The 22,690-nt window shown below is 40.6% G+C and overlaps 1 protein-coding gene across 5 annotated transcripts in view; it reads right to left on the reverse strand.

The window, feature by feature from the left end:
- Positions 1–10,955: 10,955 nt before the first annotated feature.
- Positions 10,956–22,690, reverse strand: part of LOC310703264 (kinesin-like protein KIF16B) — a 97,692-nt gene continuing 85,957 nt past the window's right edge. For all 5 annotated transcript variants that reach the window (XM_083495429.1, XM_083495430.1, XM_083495432.1 and 2 more), the window contains one exon: positions 10,956–12,166. In XM_083495429.1, coding sequence (XP_083351555.1) covers positions 12,008–12,166 — 159 coding nt within the window. In that variant the 3' untranslated portion in view covers positions 10,956–12,007. The remainder of the gene's footprint in view (positions 12,167–22,690) is intronic.

Here is a 22,690-nt window from a genome sequence, read left to right on the forward strand (position 1 = left end):
ATTGCTCCAGAAGCGGCTTAGTCATGCTGGCCACATGACATGGAAAAACTGTCTGCAGAGCAGACAAAACGTCAGCTCTCTCAGCCTGTAAAGCGAGATGAATGCCGCAACCCCAGAGTCGTCTCCGACTGGACTTAACTGTCAGGGGTCCTTTACCTTTTAAAGATCTACAACAGGATCTTATTGGTCCTTTGAATTCTGCCACCTGAGGCCAGCCCTGCCTTTAATATAAGCAGAGGTCATCTGTCAAATATGATCTAGCTGAGATTCCTGCATTGGAGAGGGTTGGACTAGACGATTCTCGCGGATTCTCTCAACTCTACAAATTCTATGAATCCATGGTTCTACAATGCATTTTTTTGTATATTACTCTCACGAATGGACTGCAAGAAGATCAAACCTCTCCATTCTTAAGGAAATCAGCCCTGAGTGCTCACTGGAAGGGCATATCCTGAAGCTGAGGCTCCAGTACTTTGGCCACCTCATGAGAAGAGAAGACTCCCTGGAAAAGACCCTGATGTTGGGAAAGATGGAGGGCACAAGGAGAAGGGGATGACAGAGGACGAGATGGTTGGACAGTGTTGTCGAAGCTACCAGCATGAGTTTGACTAAACTGCGGGAGGCAGTGGAAGACAGGAGTGCCTGGCGTGCTCTGGTCCATGGGGTCACAAAGAGCCGGACATGACTAAACGACTAAAGAACAACAACAATTGGTAGGAGAATGCACTGCAAAATTCAGGGAAGAGGGAATTTTGAAGGCCGGTTGTGCTCTGTGCACACAAATGTTTTCAGGAAGTGCAAGTTGGGTAGAGTTGCTTTAAGATATGAAGTGGACTGAACTACTTCCTATGACTAGTTCACACTTTGGTTTCTAGGGTCCATTGCTCACTAAGATGCAAAGAATCTCAGATTCAGGTTTCCAATTCAACCCAGAGGGGTATATGAAACTTTGTACATAAAGGGAGGTGCTTCTCTCTACTGATGCCGTAAGGGGGGTGGGGGTGGAATTTCAGCGACTTTCTGCTGCTCTTTTATTATTTGTCCGATTTCTTAACAGCCCTATTGAATAAGGCCTGTGTCACGCTTTGTGAGAAATGAAAAGAGAATTAAAACAGATCAAAAATCTGAGGAAGCCTAATCTTAAGCAGCTCATTCCATTTTCTGCTTAAACTCGCCGATGCATGTACATTATTTGAGCTAATCTAAAACTAGTAATAACTTTCAGAGCATCACTACACCCAAATCCTTGTATGAAACCTAGAAAAGGAACTCAGGTGATTTAAAAAACAAAAAACCGGAAGTTTTAAATACCATCTCAGTTTCTTTCATAGGTCTACTTCTCGGTTTGCATGATTCTATTCATTTTCCTTTTGGGGGAGAAGAGGCCAAATTGTAGATCAGGCTTATGGATGTGTATGCCAGCTATTTCCACATATCTAATCTAAGTTTGAGGTATATCATCTCTAACTAGTACCACCAACTATTTCAGGGGTAGACAATGTGGTGCCTCTGGATGTTGTCAGATTACAACTCCCATCTGCCCAGCCAGTATGGCCAAGGATCAGGAATGATGGGAATTTTGAGTCTAATAACACCTAGAAAGCACAACGTTGGTTGTTCCTGAACTACAATATTTCTGGTATACGTGTATGTGTCTATTAAACATGGTGCTCTCTGTTGTCTGGGAAACAATCCTCTGTTAAATTTTTAATTCTTTAATTTAAAGTGCTATATTCTGAGCAGAGAAATTCATGAAAATTGTATGAGGGAGGGCTAAAAAATATCTCCGACGAAGTAGCCCCTCTACTTGTGGCAAAATTGATGGGGCACTGTAATTACTCCAGGTTACAAAGGGCAGTTGGAAGATGTAGCTTTCATGTTAAGACTGTTATTAATGTTTCTACACATGAGTTATGATGAGAATTGTGTGAGCCATTTATTCTTCCCATATACATCTGTGGTAAAAGGTGCCAGCTGGAATCACAATTTACCTTGTGTATTGCATTTTTTATGTAGGAGGCAGGAATGATCACCATGAAAATGGCTGCCACGAGAAGACAAATTCAGTTATAGAAATGGTAATTTGAATTGTATACTTTAGCAATTTGAACCCAAACTTAGTATGTTCAGACTGATGCATAGGTGAATTCTGTACATTGAGAGTTCTTCAATTCAGGGATTTGAAAAGTTTTGAAAAATGCAACTCCAAAACACTCCAAGAAAAACAGTGTACAAATGGCTTTGGTGTTTTGTTTTTTTAAATTAGGTGTGGGTCAAGCCCCCACTGTTAAAGGCATTACTCAATAGTACAATTATACACATAGTGTTGTGACAGGGGAAATTCAGTTTTGCCAGGGGTCAGGATGTGAGGCTTGTATGCTTGTAAAATAGTTCTTTTTCCGCAACAAGAGAGGCACAACTTGATAGAAAATGTCTATATTCCCAATCAGGAAGGGATTACAGGAGTGCCTTTGTCTCGCCCACCCCAAAGAAAAGTGACATCTGCACACATCGCTGGTTACAGGAACATAAATACTCAGCCAAAACAAAAGGGACAAAACTGGAATCTCATCCTAGATGATCAGTGCCCCATTGAACCCTTGAACTGTTGCCTCCATTCCTCCACACAAGCTGCATTATTGTTTACTTTCAACACATAATTGATGTGCGTGTGCATGACAGCGCAGCAGGAAAAGAACTGTAAAATGCAAAGAGGTTTGTCAGAAGTTTGGCTCTGACTTTCCTCGCACAATAGACTATAAATCCAGGAAGCCCCTGACATATGTGAAATATTTCAGGCCTGGATGCCAAATGTCTCTGTAAATTTGCAATGATCTACTAACCAAACCTAGTAAAAGCTAACGTAGGAGTTAAAAATAAAAATGAAAAGCGCACTCTCACACCTTAAAATTATATTGACTCACTGGCTTTAAAGGAAAGCTTTAACATTGGGAGAAAACATGTTTCTATTTTCAAATTCATCTACAGACTAAAAAGTCTGGCTTGTATTGAGTTGGGAATTGCCAGGTGTGTCGTATCATGTAATTTCTGAGTGGCCACATTTATTTATTTTTTTAATAAAAAAGATGCCTGTGTTGCTTGGCTGTTCTCTGAGTACATGCCCCATTTGTACAAAATGATCATTTTTCAACAAACAAATTGGCAGGCAGGGATTTCCTATTGGTATAGGCAGAAACAAGTGGATTTGAGCTTTAACTGAGAATGCAAATATACTCATACCTTAGAAGTTGAATGGAATCCATTCCAGAAGTCCGTTCAACTTCCAAAATGGTCGAAAACCAAATTGCAGCTTCTGATTGGCTGCAGGAAGCTCCTACAGCCAATCAGAAGCCACGGAAGCCCCATCGGACGTTCAGCTTCCAAAAATAGTTCGCAAACCAGAACAATCACTTCTGGGTTTGTGGCATTTGGGACCCAAAACGTCCGAGTTCCAGGGAGTTCAGGATCCAAGGTACGACTGTACGTGCGTGTGTATTTGTCTGCACTAATGTGGTAAATTTGAATGGAAATAGTGTTGAGTATGATGAGTAGAGACATCATCTTGCCAACAAAGGTCCGTATAGTAAAAGCTATGGTTTTCCCAGTAGTGATGTATGGAAGTGAGAGCTGGACCATAAAGAAGGCCGATCGCCGAACAATTTATGCTTTTGAATTATGGTGCTGGAGGAGACTCTTGAGAGTCCCATGGACTGCAAGAAGATCAAACATATCCATTCTTAAGGAGATCAGCCCTGAGTGCTCACTGGAAGGACAGATCCTGAAGCTGAGGCTCCAATACTTTGGCCACCTCATGAGAAGAGAGGACTCCCTGGAAAAGACCCTGATGCTGGGAAAGATGGAGGGCACAAGGAGAAGGGGACGACAGAGGACGAGATGGCTGGACAGTGTTTTCGAATCTACCAGCATGAGTTTGACCAAACTGCGGGAGGCAGTGGAAGACAGGAGTGCCTGGCATGCTCTGGTCCATGGAGTCACAAAGAGTCGGACACGACTAAACGACTAAACAACAACAACAAGTGTTGATCCAAATGAGACCCAGCATAAACCCTCTGTTCATATGCAGAATTTCATTTTTCCAGCTCACTTAGTTTCTTACAGATGCTATTTGCATGGATACACTTCCACTGTTCCTGTAACAACAAAATGGACTGCAGTCATTGAGAGCTTAAGCCACATTAGATCGATTAGTCTTTAAAGTACTGATGGAGAAAATAATGATTTCATATAACTATCATTTTGACGATTCCATTTTCTTTGGAGTCTATGGCTTAGCTAAATTGAAAAGTCCTGTGCCTGCATTTTACACTACAGAACTAGTTGCTTTCAGGTACCGTATGTAGCGAATCTTCATTCCATAACACTGAAAAGAATAAACTTGTTAGAATCCATGGTGACCATTGCATGCATGAAAAGAAAATCAGCTAGGCATAGCGGTTGTGATTCATCTTGAATTGTTTTGTAGATAGATGAAAGAGGATATTGGGAGACATTTAATGAATAGGAAAATTAGTCAAAAGTTTTTTAAAAAAAAAATGAGAAATGATTATATGTAATCACACGATATTATGATCTGGAGAGCTAAATAGTTTTGATTGGTTCAGGATGATGACACTGGGTTGCAACTGCTAAGATTGCTGTAATCTTTTGACTGCCAAATAGAAATCATGTGTGTAATCTGGGAATGTATAAGAAACATTGCTTTGGATGTGGTTCTTTGCAGCTGCCTCCTTATTTATGAGAAATTGCTATTTCACTTGGAACATGCATCCTTGTCTGTTGAAGTTTCTGAGACGGATACCTCCAGTCTTAGGGACCCCTTTTCAATTCCCCCAACAGTACCACAAGACTCTTTGCTGTTTTTCCCCACAACAAACTTTCAAAGTTACCTCTGTTGAAAAGATTGTGATGGATATTTATTTTCTTTTTCTGCCACAGTTCACATTTCCCAGAGTCACAATGCCACTCCCTCCTATGTGAACCCAGCATTTGGTTGTTTTCAAATTATTAAGATGAATGTATCTATTCCTTAATATGAATAGAGAGCGCGTCTGCTTTATTACGCTGGGACATCAGTTGTTTGGGGATTTAACCCATTTCTGGCATGGTAAACCCTCCATTGTGGTTGCTAGTCAGTCCTGAGAATTTTCCAGCCCTATCTCTTCTCAGTAGCTATGGGGTGGGAATTGGGGCAATAATACGAAAAAACATTTTATGACAAAATCCAGAGAGGGGAAATGTCTCAGCACTCCACCCGAGCCAAGAGATTTTATTTATAGTCCATTTTTCTTCCAAAGAGCTTGAGGTGACACACACAGAATCTTGAGCCTGTGGGAGGACTGGCTGTTGACAGGCAGATCAGGAATCCTTCACTTAAATGTGAAGTTATATCTTATTTAGAAAGACTGACTTATGCCCTCAAACACATGTTACTAAAATCCGTTAATTTCAGCTCTGGTCCAACATTGTCAAATTTAGGGATTTAACTGATAAAAGAACAAGCATCAAATTCCTTTGTTCAAGCTTAACCAAAATAAGGAATAAAAAATAATGTCGAAGCAATGATTCTTCAACATCAACTTTGTTGGAATGGTCATGTTGTGCGGATGCCCGATTATCGTCTTCCAAAGCAACTACTCTATTCCGAACTTAAAAGATGGAAAGTATAATGCTGGTGGTCAACAAAAGAGGTTTAAAGACTCAAGGCAAATCTTAAAAAATGTAGTATAAACACCGACAACTGGGAAACACTGGTTTGCGAGTGCTCCAATTGGAGAACAGCCTTTACCAAAGGTGTCATGGGCTTTGAAGACCCTCAAACTCAGGACGAAAGGAAGAAATGTGCTAAGAGGCAGACATGCTTGGCAAACCCTCACCATGATCAACTCCTGCCCGGAAACCTATGGCTCCACTGTAGAAGGAGGTGTGGATCCAGAATTGGCCTCCACAGTCACTTACAGACTCACTTTTAAAACCGTGTTCATGGAAGACAATCTTACTTGGCTACTAGTGATCACCAAAGAAGGAGGAGGAGGAGGAATAAAAAAATAAAAATCCACAAAGAGGCATTTAAAATGAGACCATGGGCATCTTATTATTAACATTCAATGTATGATTCAAGCAGTTGTGGCTATATAGAAGCAACATCAGTTTCTGTGATCTTCATGGATGCTTCCCAGCCTCCAAAATCATGGAGGCAGCTATAAGCTGAGTGTCCAACCAAAACATGAATTTTAAGTATCTGAGAAGAATCCCTAGGACAACTTGCTTGAGCTAGAAACATGACGGTCAAATCTGGTGCAACTTTCAAATATTTTATTATAAATTAAAATAATTTTAAAGTAAAACAATATACTGTCTATTACCAATAATTAAGGCAGTTTACAGCAATAATAAATGCAACAGAAGCAGCAGCAGCAACTATCTAAAATGAAACAAGTCATACTAACCCAAAGTCCTGAGCGAAGGAATAGGTTTTCAATAAACACCAGAAATAAATGATCTTGGTGTCTGATTTCTTAGCAGTTTTGCAAGCCATGCCTTGCTGTGTTTGTCTATAGAGTACCACACTGAAAACTGTTGAAAGAAGATTATTTGGGAGATAAACTCTTTTTTTAAAGTCCAGCGTGATGTTTCTGAAAGTTCTATCTAACTAACTCACACTGAAAGCAATCTAACAACATAGTTATAACTAACTTAGGTGATTGATGTCTGTGGGTTTGAGCATGACTTACTTGGATATTTTTTTTAAATGTGGAAATTAAGAGTTTTCTGTTATTGGATGTGATGGTTACATCTGAACATTTAAAGGGCATCATGCAGACTGCAAGAGAAATTTTAGGACACAGAAGGGGTAAGACATTCACGGTTAGGTGAATTATTTTTAACAGATTTTGCAAGGTTAAATGAAACCACATAGGACTTAGACATAATCCCTCACAAATACTTAAAGCTATGTTAATCTCTTTCCAAGTAGTGCCTGATCTGCTTTCCCAAACTATGACTTTCACCAGGACCCTTAAAATCAAACATTTATTTCCTCTGTAACATTTAAGCCAATTACGTTATCGATCACTTTATTTTATGCATAAAATTATATGCATATATTGTTCTCTGTCCAATAATCCCCAATTATTTTAGGCCTATCTTCCTCCACAAATCCTTACTTTGTATTTCATTAGCAATTTAAAACGTTTCCCACACTATCATTTGCTCCCCCCCCCATCTTCACCCCCCCTAAAAAAACAAACCTTCGGTATTCTAGCCTTAAACTAGTTGCATTCCAAGATTAATGTGGATTCAAAGTCGAGGGACAACTAAGACATGCTTTTAATTGCTTATTGGCTCAGTCACAGAGACATTCTCTGGATCAAGATCATGACAAGAGGGGAAAGTTATTTTTTAAAAAATGCTTTAAAAAAACCCTTTTGATTCAGTTGCCTTCTTGCTGTGGCTCTTTGCCCTTAAAGCAGCAGTGGGAAATCTCCTAACAACTCCAGCCCATTGGGTCTATGAATCTGGCCCAGGAGCCCAATTTGAGCAAAGCACACCCACCTGACATGAGGCACAAAAAGTCTGTTTTCTCTCATCTAAGCACTTAGTTTGATGATTGGAGATTTGGGGTCTCTTGTCTACCTTAGTGCTTAAGCACCACAACACTACCATTGGAGGCTAGTATCTCCCCGCTCAAACCTAGACAGCATCTTAAAAAGTAGAGATATCACCTTGCCAACAAAGGTCCGTATAGTTAAAGCTATGGTTTTCCCAGTAGTGATGTATGGAAGTGAAAGCTGGACCACAAAGAAGGATGATCGCCGAAGAATTAATGCTTTTGAATTATGGTGCTGGAGGAGACTCTTGAGAGTCCCGTGAACTGCAAGAAGATCAAACCTCTCCATTCTTAAGGAAATCAGCCCTGAGTGCTCACTGGAAGGACAGATCCTGAAGCTGAGGCTCCAATACTTTGGCCACCTCATGAGAAGAGAAGATTCCCTGGAAAAGCCCCTGATGTTCGTAAAGGTGGAGGGCACAAGGAGAAGGGGATGACAGAGGACGAGATGGTTGGACAGTGTTCTCGAAGCTACCAACATGAGTTTGACCAAACTGCGGGAGGCAGTGGAAGACAGGAGTGCCTGGCGTGCTCTGGTCCATGGGGTCACGAAGAGTCGGACACGACTAAACGACTAAACAACAATCTCCCTGCTCTTTGATACAGGCTTGTCTCCAGTCTTAGTGCTGTGGTGCCACAGTGCTAAGGCTGGAGGCAAGAGATACGTTGCATTATACTGTCAAAGGGAAGGTAGAGGCTTACTTTCTATTGTGCATAGGAAAGTGCTAAGTGAAATTATGAAGCTTGGAGCAGGATGTCATTGTGTGTTGACGGCACCGAGGCACTTCCGCCAAATCCCGCTGTGGTTTCCTCTGACTCATCTCCTGCATTGCTAGCGCTAACCTAGGTATCTCATTATTTGCAGGCACTGAGGATACGTAATGACAACCACAGCTGATTTCCAGGCCTGCGGTGTTCTTATCTAGTTGTCTGTGCCTTGAGCTTCAGGTTGTTTGGATCTTGAAATCATCAGGTGCACATACACTGATAATCAGCAAAGGAACGACAAGTTTTGGAGAAGCCTTTCAGGCACATTCACAGTCCAGAGAGAGACATAAATTGAAGTACAGAACACATTCCTTTTACAAGTGAGGTCCTTACTCTAAATGACTACATGAATGGGGAGGAAGGAGTGTGGGAGGCCACACTATTTTACTATATACACAAAGCATGTGTTCGACCACCAAATCACACACAGACAAACACACACGCACACACAGTTTCAAAGTTTGTTCATAAAGCTATTGTACTACCAGCCTTACTGTATGCTTGTGAAACATGGACCACTTATAAACGACATCTCCAACTCCTCAAAAAATTCCATCAATGGTGTCTCTGAAAAATTTTACACATCACTTGGGAAAACAGGCAAACTAATGCCTGTGTACTGGAAGAAGCAAAGATCACCAGTGTCAAAGCAATGATTCTTCAACATCAACTTTGTTGGACTTGTCATGTTGTGTGGATGTCTGATTATCGTATTCCAAAGCAACTACAGTGGTACCTCAGGTTAAGTACTTAATTCGTTCTGGAGGTCCATACTTAACCTGAAATTGTTCTTGTGGCAAATCTTTAAAAATGTAGTATAAACACTGACGACTGGGAAACACTGGCTTGTAAGCGCTCCAGTTGGAGAACAGCCTTTACCAAAGGTGTCATGGACTCTGAAGATGCTCAAACTCAGGATGAAAGGGAGAAATGTGCTAAGAGGCAGGCACACTTGGCAAACCCTTACCATGACCAACTCCAACCCAGAAACCTATGTCCCTACTGTGGAAGGATGTGTGGATCCAGAATTGACCTCCACAGTCACTTACAGACACACTGTTAAAACTGTGTTTATGGAAGGTGGTACCACTGTACAGTTTAATGGGCAGTACCCTTAGATCCATTACAGTTCACTGTAGATTAAACCAGAAAACGGGGGGGGGGGTTATTCCCCACCCCAACAGCCAAATTTACTCAGGGAAGGGAGAACAGTTGCAAGTTGCATATTATTTGCAAGTGGGACCGAAGCACACACATTATTGTTGCACATCACACACACACACAAAATCTATAGGGTACTAAATACTAAATACACCCCACTTTATTTGTATCACATGCGCACACTAATCCTTTTCCAGCTTTTATTTCTCTGTCTGCTGATAAGGGAAGCCTCTTTCTCAGTGCAAGGAAGGGAAATGCAGCAATCTGGTCGTGCAGGAAGTGCCCGGGGTCTCCAGTTTTCAGGCAGCAGTGAGGAAATGCAGTGAATTAGCAATGCAGGAATAGATTTCCTTCTGTCATCACTTTATGCTGGACCAGATTTTTCAGAATCCAGCCCTGCTTCACTAAGCTTTGAAAAGTATTTGCTCTCTCTGAAGGATGGATCTGCATAATTTGCATTATTAGGACTGAATTCCTTAACATCATCTTCCGTGTTGTGCATGCATGCACACACTGCTCCAAACCTTCCAGTGAGATTTGGGCTTTTTTTAAAAAAAGAAAAAGGGCTACACCTATGCAGCTCCTGGAGAAATGTATTTGGTACCTATTTGCCTGTGGCTACATTTGATCACACGAATGCTTGCTTCCCACGTACATACAGCCTCCAGCTGAATTAGGCTGACAAAAATAAACTGAGTTAGGCTATATATGAGTGGAGTTATTGTTCAGTGGTTGAATATATATTTTAATCTTTGTTGGAAGCCACTCTGGCAGGAAGGTAAATGGCGTTTCCGTGCGCTGCTCTGGTTCTCGGCTTAGTCATGCTGGCCACATGACCCGGAAGCTCCCTCGGCCAATAAAGTGAGATGAGCGCCCCAACCCCAGAGTTGGATATTTGGAATCCATTCTTACAAATACTGTAATAGGTTAAGATCTGGTGAAGTACAATAACAACCTTGTAAAAGAGAGGAGGGAATGAAAACAGGCTTGCATCAAAGTCTAATCAAAAGTCTAGGCTAGGGAGGTGATGAATATGGTATTCTCAGCCGTCATAATTGTGACTGTAGAGTTCAGCCTAGAAGAGGTATTCTGGATAGTGAATAGAGGGTTGTTTGAAAGAGAAATCTAGCAATCCAGTACTCTTACACACACTTTTAGATTCACAAATGAATCTAGAATACTCTGACTTTTTTTGTAGCTCCATCCTAATGGGAGAAGTTACCCTGGAAACTGACTTAGACAGCCCAATTTCCTTCTGAACAGAACTCCTATTATTAGCACTAATACAGCTATGGAATAAAAGTCTATGAAAATCCTACACACAGAATCCCTGCCTTTTGCAACAATAAAATCAAGATTAACTTCTTCTGCCTAATACTAAGAAATCTTTAAGGCTCAGTTTTGATGAAATGGAGAATCTTTATTGTACTTGAAGATACAGAGAGAAAGAGAGCGCTCACAAATGAGTTTAGCAGTACCTTGAAGATAGTTACAGTCGGTGGTTTTGCTTTTTAAAATCTTTATTATATACAGAGTATGTACATGCCTCCATTGTAGGTCATAATATTTTTTTTCAATTTGTACTTCTACAAAATGGATATTGCTGCCTCTATACATGTGCAATTCTAAATAAGCCCTGAGTAAATCTTAAAGCGCATTGAAATAGTCTAAATTCTTATTCTTGCAACTAAGGATCAGTCAATGATAGCATTATACCTTTATGGGGGAAAATAAGTTTAAAAAGTAAGATTCCATGCTGCATTTCTTTTATGCCTAGCCGTGAGCACAATATGATACATAATATACAGTAACAATCCATATAATTAGAAAATGTGAAAAGAAGCTGAACTCATTCCCCCCTCCAAAAACAGCTGTTGCTTCCTTTTCTTTTGAATTAATGGCAAATGATTCACTCAAAATCTCAAGTCTTCGGATTACAATGATGTCCAGTTCTCGGTAGATTATATTTTGTAAACATTCAAATTTAAGGTAATATGCGGAAGAAAATGCTATGATCAAATAGATAAAGTGCAGTTCTTGAGATAAACAAGGCATCATGCCAGTATTTTTTTTAAGCGGAACAGGAAACCTGCTTAAGATATAAATAAGCTTGTCTGCCTGCTGAAAACATAATCAAAATAACTTGGAAACAGTAATGGAAGGCTGTATCTCTCTGTATTGCAGAGAACATGTGCAAAGACCTTTGGCCATCAAGTGGTCTCAACCGTGTGTGAAACTTGCATTGTTTCTCAGACCAATGTAAAGTAGAAAACTTTTAAAGTAGAACCCAGAACTAGGCAGAAGAACCATTAAAAATGCTGTTTTCAACAGTCAATCGTTTGGGTGGAAATTTTCCAGGAATGGCAACCCAATTTTGTTGCTGAGTTCATGGAGCAGCAAGGAAGACAAGATAAAGTGTATTCTTCGGCTGGAAAGTGAGGCTCCCAATGGTTAACTTGTGCCATGGCTGCTGTAGTCAAAAACACCTTTCTTGAAGAACGATGAGAACTCACAGATAGCATGTTTTGAAAGGGCCAGGCCCTCTTTGTTTACATGCAGTGGTGACGATGGAGAGTTGAGCATCACAGCAAAGAAATTTCTGAGGTATTCCTGTGGAGGGAGAGAAAAACAGAATCACAACTGTTATGCAGTGAATACTGCACTTAGAGAAGCTTTACAAATCACTAGAAAATTAAGAGAATCATACCAACTGAAATACAAAACCTTTAAAACTATTCATCTTGACTAAAATCTTAAACATTGATTAAAAATTTATCTTCTTTCTAAACATTTCCCAATTTTCTACTAACAAATGTATTGCATGTTATATATCCAACTAACAAACCACTGAAATCAATGAACTCCTATCCACGGATATACAGTGGTACCTCGGGTTAAGTACTTAATTCGTTCCGGAGGTCCGTTCTTAACCTGAAACTGTTCTTAACCTGAAGCACCACTTTAGCTAATGGGGCCTCCTGCTGCCGCCGCGCCGCTGGAGCACGATTTCTGTTCTCATCCTGAAGCAAAGTTCTTAACCTGAAGCACTATTTCTGGGTTAGCGGAGTCTGTAACCTGAAGCGTATGTAAACTGAAGCGTATGTAACCCGAGGTACCACTGTAAATGGGTCTTCTCTTCAATTCTTTATCAATGTATTCTGCTCATTGTTTATTATTTTAAATAAAACAATACAATAACTCATACTTCAAAACATGTGGCCCAGAATTAGTGGAACATTTTCCTTTCTCAACACTTTTCTATTCCCCATAAAACTGGAACACCTTCAAATGTATTGCCAGTGTCCCAGAATCCCAACCTCTAGATGCTCAAATCACATAAGACTAACTAAATTAACAAAAACAGAGGGGGAATAGGGGAATATATATTTTCAGAGTGTCTCTGACAGTTGTCTTGGGTAATCACACACCTTTGACAAGAGGTGGAGGAAGTTGTGCCAGATATGTTCAGACTTATTAAGAGTCTCCCTTTCAAAATAAGCTGCTTTCTCATTGTCTGCATGACTCAAGAAGTTGCGAGACCTGTTATCGCTAGCTGGTCTCCTTTGGGCCCTCCATTTGTGAAAGATCATTGTCTTGGCAATCTCTACTGCCCTTTGAAAACGCATTGTTCGATTCTTGCTTAGGCCTCCTCTTCTGCTTGGTTAACCATATAAATCACTAAATAGAATCTTAGTAAATACTTATTGTCCACTATATAGATGAATTTTATCAAGTACATTGGGTGTAATATGGTTTAATATTTGGAATGCCCAACCTGCCTTTTACCTTAGAAATCCTTTGATTAACTCTTTTTTTGTGCTATTTTCACCAAAAAATGTACATGAAAGAAGTGTTTGCCACTTTGTCAAAACAACATTCTGAGCCATAAAATGAGATTTTTCATGTTTTATTTTAATAGCTCCATCTGTATTCATCTTTACTGTATTGTTTATCTTCTGAGGTAAATATAGCTTTGTCAACTTTAAAACATTTACCTCAGAAGATAAAGAATACAGTAATAATGAATACAGTATTGAAAAGTCACAATGTTTGAGTTTTGTGAGGTATATAAAGATGCAAAATATCTAACAATGTGAAGTACACGAAGGTTTGCAGTACTTCTTAACAGTGTTAGAAACTCAGATATAAATGGCTCATTAAAGAATTACAGTCAATGAAACAGAACACCTAGTTGCCATTTTAGGGCCGGATGGCTTGAAAAGTCACTATTTTTCAATATGACTTTTCAGTTCTTGAATTTTGTTCTGATTGTGAAGATAAAACAACATGGATAGAATTCTAATGGATGTGTTGTTAGTGTGTGAAAACAGTCAAGATACGAGGATGGTGGAGATATCAGGCACTATCCTGGCGCCCAGGCATCTTCATTTTGTCTTGTGGCTGATTGCCAGGTGCAAAATGTGCAAATTTTGAACACTGTTTCTGAAAAGAAATTGATGTAAAAGTTGCATTCAGGGTTTTTTTTTATTGGTAGAATGAAATTTTTATGTCTACTATCCACCAGTTACCTATCTTCCAACTTTACAATATCCTGTGGATTTTATACACTTCAAAATGTTCTAGCATCTTTATGGTGATCCCACTAAACCCCCCCCCCCCAAAACACCACATCTAGTCTGGCCCTATGATAATGTCCTGCATTTCTCTTCCAATGCTTCAAGCTTGGGTTACAAGTGCTTGGGAAATATCAGTAAATGACCAGCAATTCCATGAGTTCAGCTTTTGCAATATCAAGACCTGTTCTCTCTTTATTATAGCTAAATTTAGAAGAAGTTCAGACATTTTTTCATCTCTCATCATTGCCCCCTTGATATGGGTAGCTTTGAGCACTGTAGGAATCCAGTAACTCTAACATTTGAAGAGGGAATTTGAAAATCTGCCCTACAGAAAGATACAGAGATTCCAGATACGTGGGCATTTTACTATGGGTAGATTATAGAGGATATACCAGAAAGTACAGATGTGCCTATCATTTGTGCATTTGCTCCCTGATACTTTTTGTGGAGTCCCGAATAGTGTGTAAAATTCACTATAAATAATACCTTAAGAATTGCAAGTGACCAACTGTCATGGCATGAGGAGAATTTATGCAAAACGTATCTCAAACTCCTGGTGAAAACAATGTAATATCTGAGTGGAAAACGAAAGCATGTGAAATGCCCAAATGCACATAAAACGTATGATGGAGAGTAAATGAAGACGTGAAATGTAAGCAGTGGTGATGGAAATATTATGTACAGTAAAAAGGATCAGGCTTCCTCGGTAACAGACTGGATAATAACAGCCTTGCTGTATCCCAGTGACACTGCACACTGTAATTGTGGACTCAGGGGAGAAAATAATCTATTTACTAAAGTATCCTTTGAAAAATGCACAGTTCAGAGAGTTACATGGAGCATCAAATTTATTTTGAGCAGCTTTCCCCAATAAAGTAGAAATTTCATCTTCAGGTGAAGTTTTTCCATGTAAACATGACTGACGTGTCTAAATACTGCTAAAGTTCTCAGAGGTTTATTACGCAAATACTTCAAAATGTTAAGCAAAGCGAAAAGCTATTTTATTGGTCTTTTTTTTTTTACTGACTGTACTAACCTCCATACCAACGTTTTGCTTTGAGATGCACAACAAAATCCCTGTAAAATGAATGTCAACAGACAAAACAGTCATTTAAATCAGTGAACAGATGTGTCAGCCTGAGTTATGACTAGTTCACAGAGCAAGGTCTCCTCTGTTTCATGCTCATTCCCTCTATAAGACAACGAAAACACAAACATTGGATGCAGCAGCTGTGCAGCGGGCATTTCAAAAATGGGTATAGCTGGATAGAGAGTTAAAGTGGCTAAACTGCAATAACAGTTTGATTTATTTATTATTTATTTAAAGGATTTTTATCCCACCCTCCTTGCAAGAAGCATTATAAACAACTTAGGAAAATGCACCAATGTCTTACTCAGAAGATGTATTTACAACACCAACGTTTTAAATATTATAGACCGGTGTTTTGTCTCAATTTTCTTTGGATATATACTACTACCTATTTTTTGGGGGGGACCCTATGTTCTGAAGGGATGGCATAGCTGGTTGAGCATGAGACGGTTAATCTGAGAGTCATGGGTTCAAACACCATTTTTGGGGAAAGGGGTTGGACAACAACTATGATGATGATGATGATTATACCTTGGGTTATGAACTTAATTTGTTCTGGAGGTCTGTTCTTAACCTGAACCTGTTCTTAACCTGAAGCACCACTTTAGCTAATGGGACCTCCCGCTGCCGCCGCGCAGCCGCTGCACAATTTCTGTTCTCATCCTGAGGTAGTTTTTTACCCGAGGTACTATTTCTGGGTTAGCGGAGTCTGTAACCCAAAGTGTTTGTAACCCGAGATTGTTGTTGTTTAGTCGTTTAGTCGTGTCCGACTCTTTGTGACCCCTTGGACCAGAGCACGTCAGGCACTCCTGTCTTCCACTGCCTCCCGCAGTTTGGTCAAACTCATGCTGGTAGCTTCGAGAACACTATCCACCCATCTCGTCCTCTGTTGTCCCCTTCTCCTTGTGCCCTCCATCTTTCCCAACATCAGGGTCTTTTCCAGGGAGACTTCTCTTCTCATGAGGTGGCCAAAGTATTGGAGCCTCAGCTTCACGATAGGTCCTTCCAGTGAGCACTCAGGGCTGATTTCCTTAAGAATGGAGAGGTTTGATCTTCTTGCAGTCCACGGGACTCTCAAGAGTCTCCTCGAGGTACCACTGTATTATTATACCCCGCGGCTTACAATATGTCAAAAATTGTAAAACATTAGATATTAAAATTTTCCCAATACAGGGGACCCCCGTGGTCTCTTCCAACTCTACAATTCTTTGAAAAGATCCATATCGCCTTGGAATGAGGATGGATTTATCAGATTAATCAATAAATGAATTAGGGATGTCTATAGCTGGATGTTCTTCAATTCCTCTGACATGCAACGTCAGCTTTGCTAGTTTTTCCTCGCTGCCTCTTTTGTTTTATGGCAACTTTTCTTTTTAAAGCGTTCTATCCACTTACAAAGACGGCTGACAATCTACAAAGAGGTTGTAGCGCCAAACGTGGACTTGTTTCAAACTTTTATTTGAGGCTCAAAGCTGCTGCTGCTGCACAGAGCGTCTGACCCAACATTTGAAAAGGTGACAGCAGCACTGCCCTTTTGGTTTGTCCCACATAATTATGCCCTTTAGACAGCCAAACCAGATCCATACGGTGTGAGCTATGCTTAGTTCAAAGCTTTAACCTTCCAATTCAAACACCCCTGAGAGGAAGAGAAAAGAAGAACGAGTAAGCCTGCGAAAACTCAGACCTGCTTCTTTATTGACTGGGCTGAGCAACTTTGCTCAAGCGTTAATTAAGGCAAGAGTGATATTGTAGCCATTTAAAAACCTTATTGGAAGCTATTTTAATAGACCTGTACTCTTTAACTCTAGCCTGGTGTTCATGTGATAGGCAATATTTCAGCAGAGAGATGTCATTCTAACGTTTTCTGCACCATCTCACATCGTAGGGGCTCGGGTTTTCAGGGTATGTAGCATAAATCCTGGTTTAATTTAAAGTTATCAAAATTATAAAAAAAATTAATGGCTTTGGGCAATTCAAAGAGGAGCCATAATTGCTCTTCTGGTTGTGACATATTAACAGGGAACGTAGCTCACTTGCACTGTTCTCATAATCTATTGCAAATCTTTGAAGTCAACAGCACATTAACTAAAAGTTTTCTTTTTTTAAATCATGATTTCCAATACCTGCACTGTTTTAAACCTTACGTGGTACAAAGTACTCTGAAGAAAAGGAAAGTTGGGTTTGCAACTGACAAAACCAGCTCTCTGAGGATGGATTAATTTTCTGCCTCCAGTTCACAGAAAGAATCAGAGAATAATGAAAGGAGGTGGGGAAATTGAGGGTTTGGATAGATTTTACAAACACAACATGCATGTGAACATATGAAGCATATGAAAATGAACGTGTGAAAAAAACGGAGAACTCTTTGTCCTATATCTCTAGCTGGTTAAGAACCAATGTTTTGAAGTATTTACAACATGAGCAATACATTGAAAAGCTCTAGATTTAAATCTAGGTATAGTATGCATGCCCGCCAATATGAAGAATCAGAATACTAATTACAGTCGTACCTTGGAAGTTGAACAGAATCCGTTCCGGAAGTCCATTCAACTTCCAAAATGTTCGGAAACCAAAGCGCAGCATCTGATTGGCTGCAGGAAGCTCCTGCAGCCAACTGGAAGCCGCGGAAGCCCCGTCGGATGTTCGGGTTCCAAAGAACATTTGCAAACCAGAATACTCACATCTGGGTTTGCAGCATTCGGGAGCCAAAATGTTCTACTTGCAAGGCGTTTGGGATCCAAGGTACAACTGTATTATTTCTACCAGTACTTTTAAGTCTGCATTTCTACCAACGGTTGTTCTGAACTGGAGAGAAGCCATTGTCTGTAACAGCATAGCTGAGAGCTTGCTTTTTCACAGCCAGGTAAAACGTAGCATTATAATCTGCAGGTGTTTCTTGCACCGATCTCTGCTTTAGTGAGTTTCCCAGTGCACCTCACATTATGTTGAGCCTTACAAAACCGACTAAATGTCCAAGCAAGTAAAGTTCAAGCTGCAATAATTATCTACAATAATGCTTCCTACTACACCCATATACAGTGGTGCCCCGCAAGACGAATGCCTCGCAAGACGGAAAACCTGCTAGACGAAAGGGTTTTCCGTTTTTCGATGCGCTTCGCAAGACGAATTTCCCTATGGGCTTGCTTTGCAAGACGAAAACGTCTTGCAAGTCTTGCGATTTTTTTTCGCTCCCCCCCTTTTTCTAAGCCGCTAAGCCGCTAATAGCCTTTTAGCCGCTAAGCCGCTAAGCCTTTAATAGCCGCTAAACCGCTAATAGCGCTAATCCGCTAAGCTGCTAATAGGGTTGCTTCGCAAGACGAAAAAACCGCTAGACGAAGAGACTCGCGGAACGGATTATTTTCGTCTTGCGAGGCACCACTGTATAACATTAAATTCATTCAGAATCCCTAGGATTTAATATTCCTTACAGCACACACAAGCAATAAAGCTTATGTTCTTTGCCACAGATGAAAACAGCAGCAACACTATTTAAACTGTTGGGGGAACCTAGAATTTACAGGGGTTTTGTAGTTTTGTGAATCTGGTTTTTTTAGGGATGTGTTAAGGCCCTGTTTGAAAAGTTCAGAATATGCCTGGCCAGTGAAGGAAATCCATCTTTCCTCTTGAGCACTAGTTAAAAGAAGTCTTGTCAAAATCCATTTGCAGACAACAACAAAGGAATTGAATTTCCTACGCATCTCTGGGTCAGCAGTGACAGGATGTCATTTGCTGGAGTGGTCCTGGCAAACGGCTAACCCAACTGCTTGACATGCATCACCCTCAACTTCCTTTGGTGAAATCAAAAACTGAGGGATGATTGATAAGGTTGCTCTGAAAAAGGACAGGACCAAAGTGCATCTTGCGTCCTTGCCTGAGTGGTCGCTTTATTGATACACTCGAGCTCTGAACGTGAAAATCACAGTTTGAAAGCTATACAGGTACACAGCCCCGGCGCAGACTGGCGAGCACATTTGAAAAATTTGCTCTGATCTGACAGCAAAGGAAATTAAATAAGGTTAAACTGGAAAACAATATATTTCCCCCCCAGAAACACACCAATATTAGTCACTTCGTCCTCCTTTTCCACTAAAATGAAAACCATCTGCGGCCAAGTTGAGATTTCTAGCATATAAATCATACCGTGCCAGTTTCAAAAAAGTTAATATATGACCAAAATGAAAAAAAAGTAGCAATTTAGTAATCTTTTAAAACGTCAAACTGGCTGAGTCAAAGAAGCAAAAACGAAAGAAAGAAAAAGAGGAACAGTAACAACGCAGGCCTAAAACTGGAGAAGCCAAGATAATAAGGTGCTGCCTTAAAGCAATTCTTGCAAAGCTCTGGAACTGGAAACACAAACAATTTTCTTAATAATTTTTTGTCAACTGACATCTAACTAGCAGTTTTGACAGCTCTTCCTAACTGAGCACAGTTGCATAAAATCCCACCAGAAAAACATAAATGTTTCCCTTACTACTGTTTTCAGAAGAGTTCCCCTTCTCCTTGATTTGACTGGATTTCCCCCCACATTTTATCTGAAATAGGGTAAGGCATATGAGCAACTACAGTGATTAACATCTTGCCTAAATGATGGTATTTAAGGAAGAGCCATGGCAAGTTTGTTCCTGCAAATGCCACGTGCTGTTCAGTTCTTCAGGGTGGGGTGCTGCTTTGCATTGTTCTGCTTCAGGCAAGTCTTCTCTTTGCACCTGGTTTTCTGAAGCTTTGGGTGTCTCCTTACTTGGTGTCTTAAAGGACATAGGGGGCAAGTGTCCAAAGCAGGAGGAATAAATGCTGTGCCACAGCCCCACAAAACAGTGCTGACCCCCACTGGTTTTCTGAAGGCAGCAGCGACATCTTTGAAGGCACATATTGGGGTTTGAGCAGCTGCTATGATACCTACAAAGCTCTGAAGCTCTGGGATCAGCCCAATGTGAATGGCCAACCCCTACAACCAACCATCCAAGTGCTAAGGTAAAGGGACCCCAGACCATCAGGTCCAGTCGTGACCGACTCTGGGGTTGCAGCGCTCATCTTGCTTTATTGGCCGAGGGAGCCGGTGTACAGCTTGTGGCCAGCATGACTAAGCCGCATCTGGCGAACCAGAGCAGCGCACGGAAACGCCGTTTACCTTCCCGCCAGAGCGGTACCTATTTATCTACTTGCACTTTGACGTGCTTTCAAACTGCTAGGTTGGCAGGAGCAGGGACCAAGCAACGGGAGCTCACCCCGTCATAGGGATTAATACAAAAGGGCTGACCAATAGGCTTGAAGAAACCCCAATGATTCAGATTATTAAATGACAAACTGATAATGACAAGTTGATAATCTTTGGGTTACAGAAGTGGCCATAATCCAAAAAGTATGAAGGAGACTGGGTAGAAAACAATATTGCCTTACTTCCCCTCCTGCCCATATAAAAATCATTCTGTGGTGTGCTTTGTTATGATGGCATGTCACCGAACTGAATCCTGAGGATGAAATTCCATTCGTTTCTGCAAGCAAGCTCCATTGCACGATCTTCTTTTACAACTGTCTACTGCTAGGCATCAATGTGATGCTGTTTATATAATAACTCGACTCTTCAATCTGATAAAACTAGTAGCATATGCCCTTCAGAGCCTTAAGCAACTCGGTTTGATGTACTGCAACATTCGTGGCATTTGTTTATTCCTTTATCTTGACGTGTAGGCAGCAAATGAAAGCCAGGATAGAGATTCAGGAAGTCTAGTGTTTCAAAGGTCAGGATTTTTGTAGGCTTTATTTTTACACCTAACACGGAACTGAGGCACAATACCTGGAACACCCTTTTTCTTTTAACCTCATAAGTATCTGTATAGAAACCCGACAAATCTTGTGTTTTTTAGGCAAGTGTTGTAAGAATAAATGGCCATATGCTGAATCCCTTTTGCAGGCATTAAGCTGCACATGCAATTCCAAAAAGACATAACTTATCTGAAAAGCACCTAATGACAAGAAATGGCTGTGTTAATTAGCACTAAATACAACTGGGCAAAAGGAAACAGGAAAGTCATTAAGACAAAAGAAGTTTATTGTTATGAGTTTATGTTATGAGTTTGTGGGTGCTAGGCACTTAATCCCCGGACCCAGCAAATGTTAAAAGCTAAAAGCTAAAGACAGGCTAGTTTCCTCAAGAGGTAATCAATCGCCTAGGAGATAAGCCATTAAGAAAACAAAGGAAAAGTAATGAGCCATTAAGAAAGCAAAGGCTCTGGGCCAGACGGCCAAATTGAGATTTCTAGCATACCATGCCACTTTCAAAATCATACCATGCCAGTTTCAAAAAAGTTACCTAATATATGAGTTGCTTGGAATAGCCAATACTGACAGCGTGCCCTTTGTTGTGGTTCTGGAACACAGTGAACTCCACACTCTGGAGCCAGACTTGGGGAGAAGAAGAATATTTCCTAGGCAATTTCCTTTGAAGGTAGCAAATTTGTGATGTCAACCAATAAATTGACTCACAAGCATGTTAATTTAAACTGATGTATTTTCCGAGAACAGGAGACAGCAGTAACGGAAAGCTATGCTTATGAACTACTGGGCACAAAGTGTGCTGCATCAGTGCAGTACCACACTTTGTGGTGTGATGGTGGCCATACAAACAGATGCAGGATAAGCAGTGGCTATCAGCAGTACAGGCAGAAGTCAACTACTGCTAGATGTGCAATGAAGCAATAAGTCAGCATTGCATGGGTCACAAAAATGTTGGAGACGGGTTACAGTGTAGGCCGGTATAACAATCACATGCTGAACAAAGGTATCTTTATCAACAAGCTGTGAAATATCCTGCAGAACCCAACATATGTGGTACCATATATGATGTAATAAGATGTTATAATGTGGATTTACATGTTCCATTTGTCTCATAATGCTGTAGCCATTTGGTGTGACTTTTATAAACAGTAGCTAAAGTGAGGAGGAATTAAAGAACCTTTTATTGAGGGTGAAAGAGGAGAGCGCAAAATATGGTCTGAAGCTCAACATCAATAAAACTTAAGATAATGGCCACTGGTCCCATCACCTCCTGGCAAATAGAAGGGGAAGAAATGGAGGCAGTGAGAGATTTTACTTTCTTGAGCTCCATGATTGCTGCAGATGGTGACAGCAGTCATGAAATTAAAAGACGCCAGCTTCTTGGGAGAAAAGCTAGATAGCATCTTAAAAAGTAGAGACATCACCTTGCCAACAATTGTCCATATAGGAAAAAACTATGGTTTTCTCAGTAGTGATGTATGGAAGTGAAAGCTGGACCATAAAGACGGCTGATCGCCGAAGAATTGATGCTTTTGAATTATGGTGCTGGAGGAGACTCTTGAGAGTCCCATGGACTGCAAGAAGTTCAAACCTCTCCATTCTTAAGGAAATCAGCCCTGAGTGCTCACTGGAAGGACAGATCGCGAAGCTGAGGCTCCAATACTTTGGCCACCTCCTGAGAAGAGAAGACTC

Source organism: Podarcis liolepis (genome assembly GCF_965112155.1).
Source record: "Podarcis liolepis genome assembly, chromosome: 3".
Taxonomy (NCBI): Eukaryota; Metazoa; Chordata; class Lepidosauria; order Squamata; family Lacertidae; genus Podarcis; species Podarcis liolepis.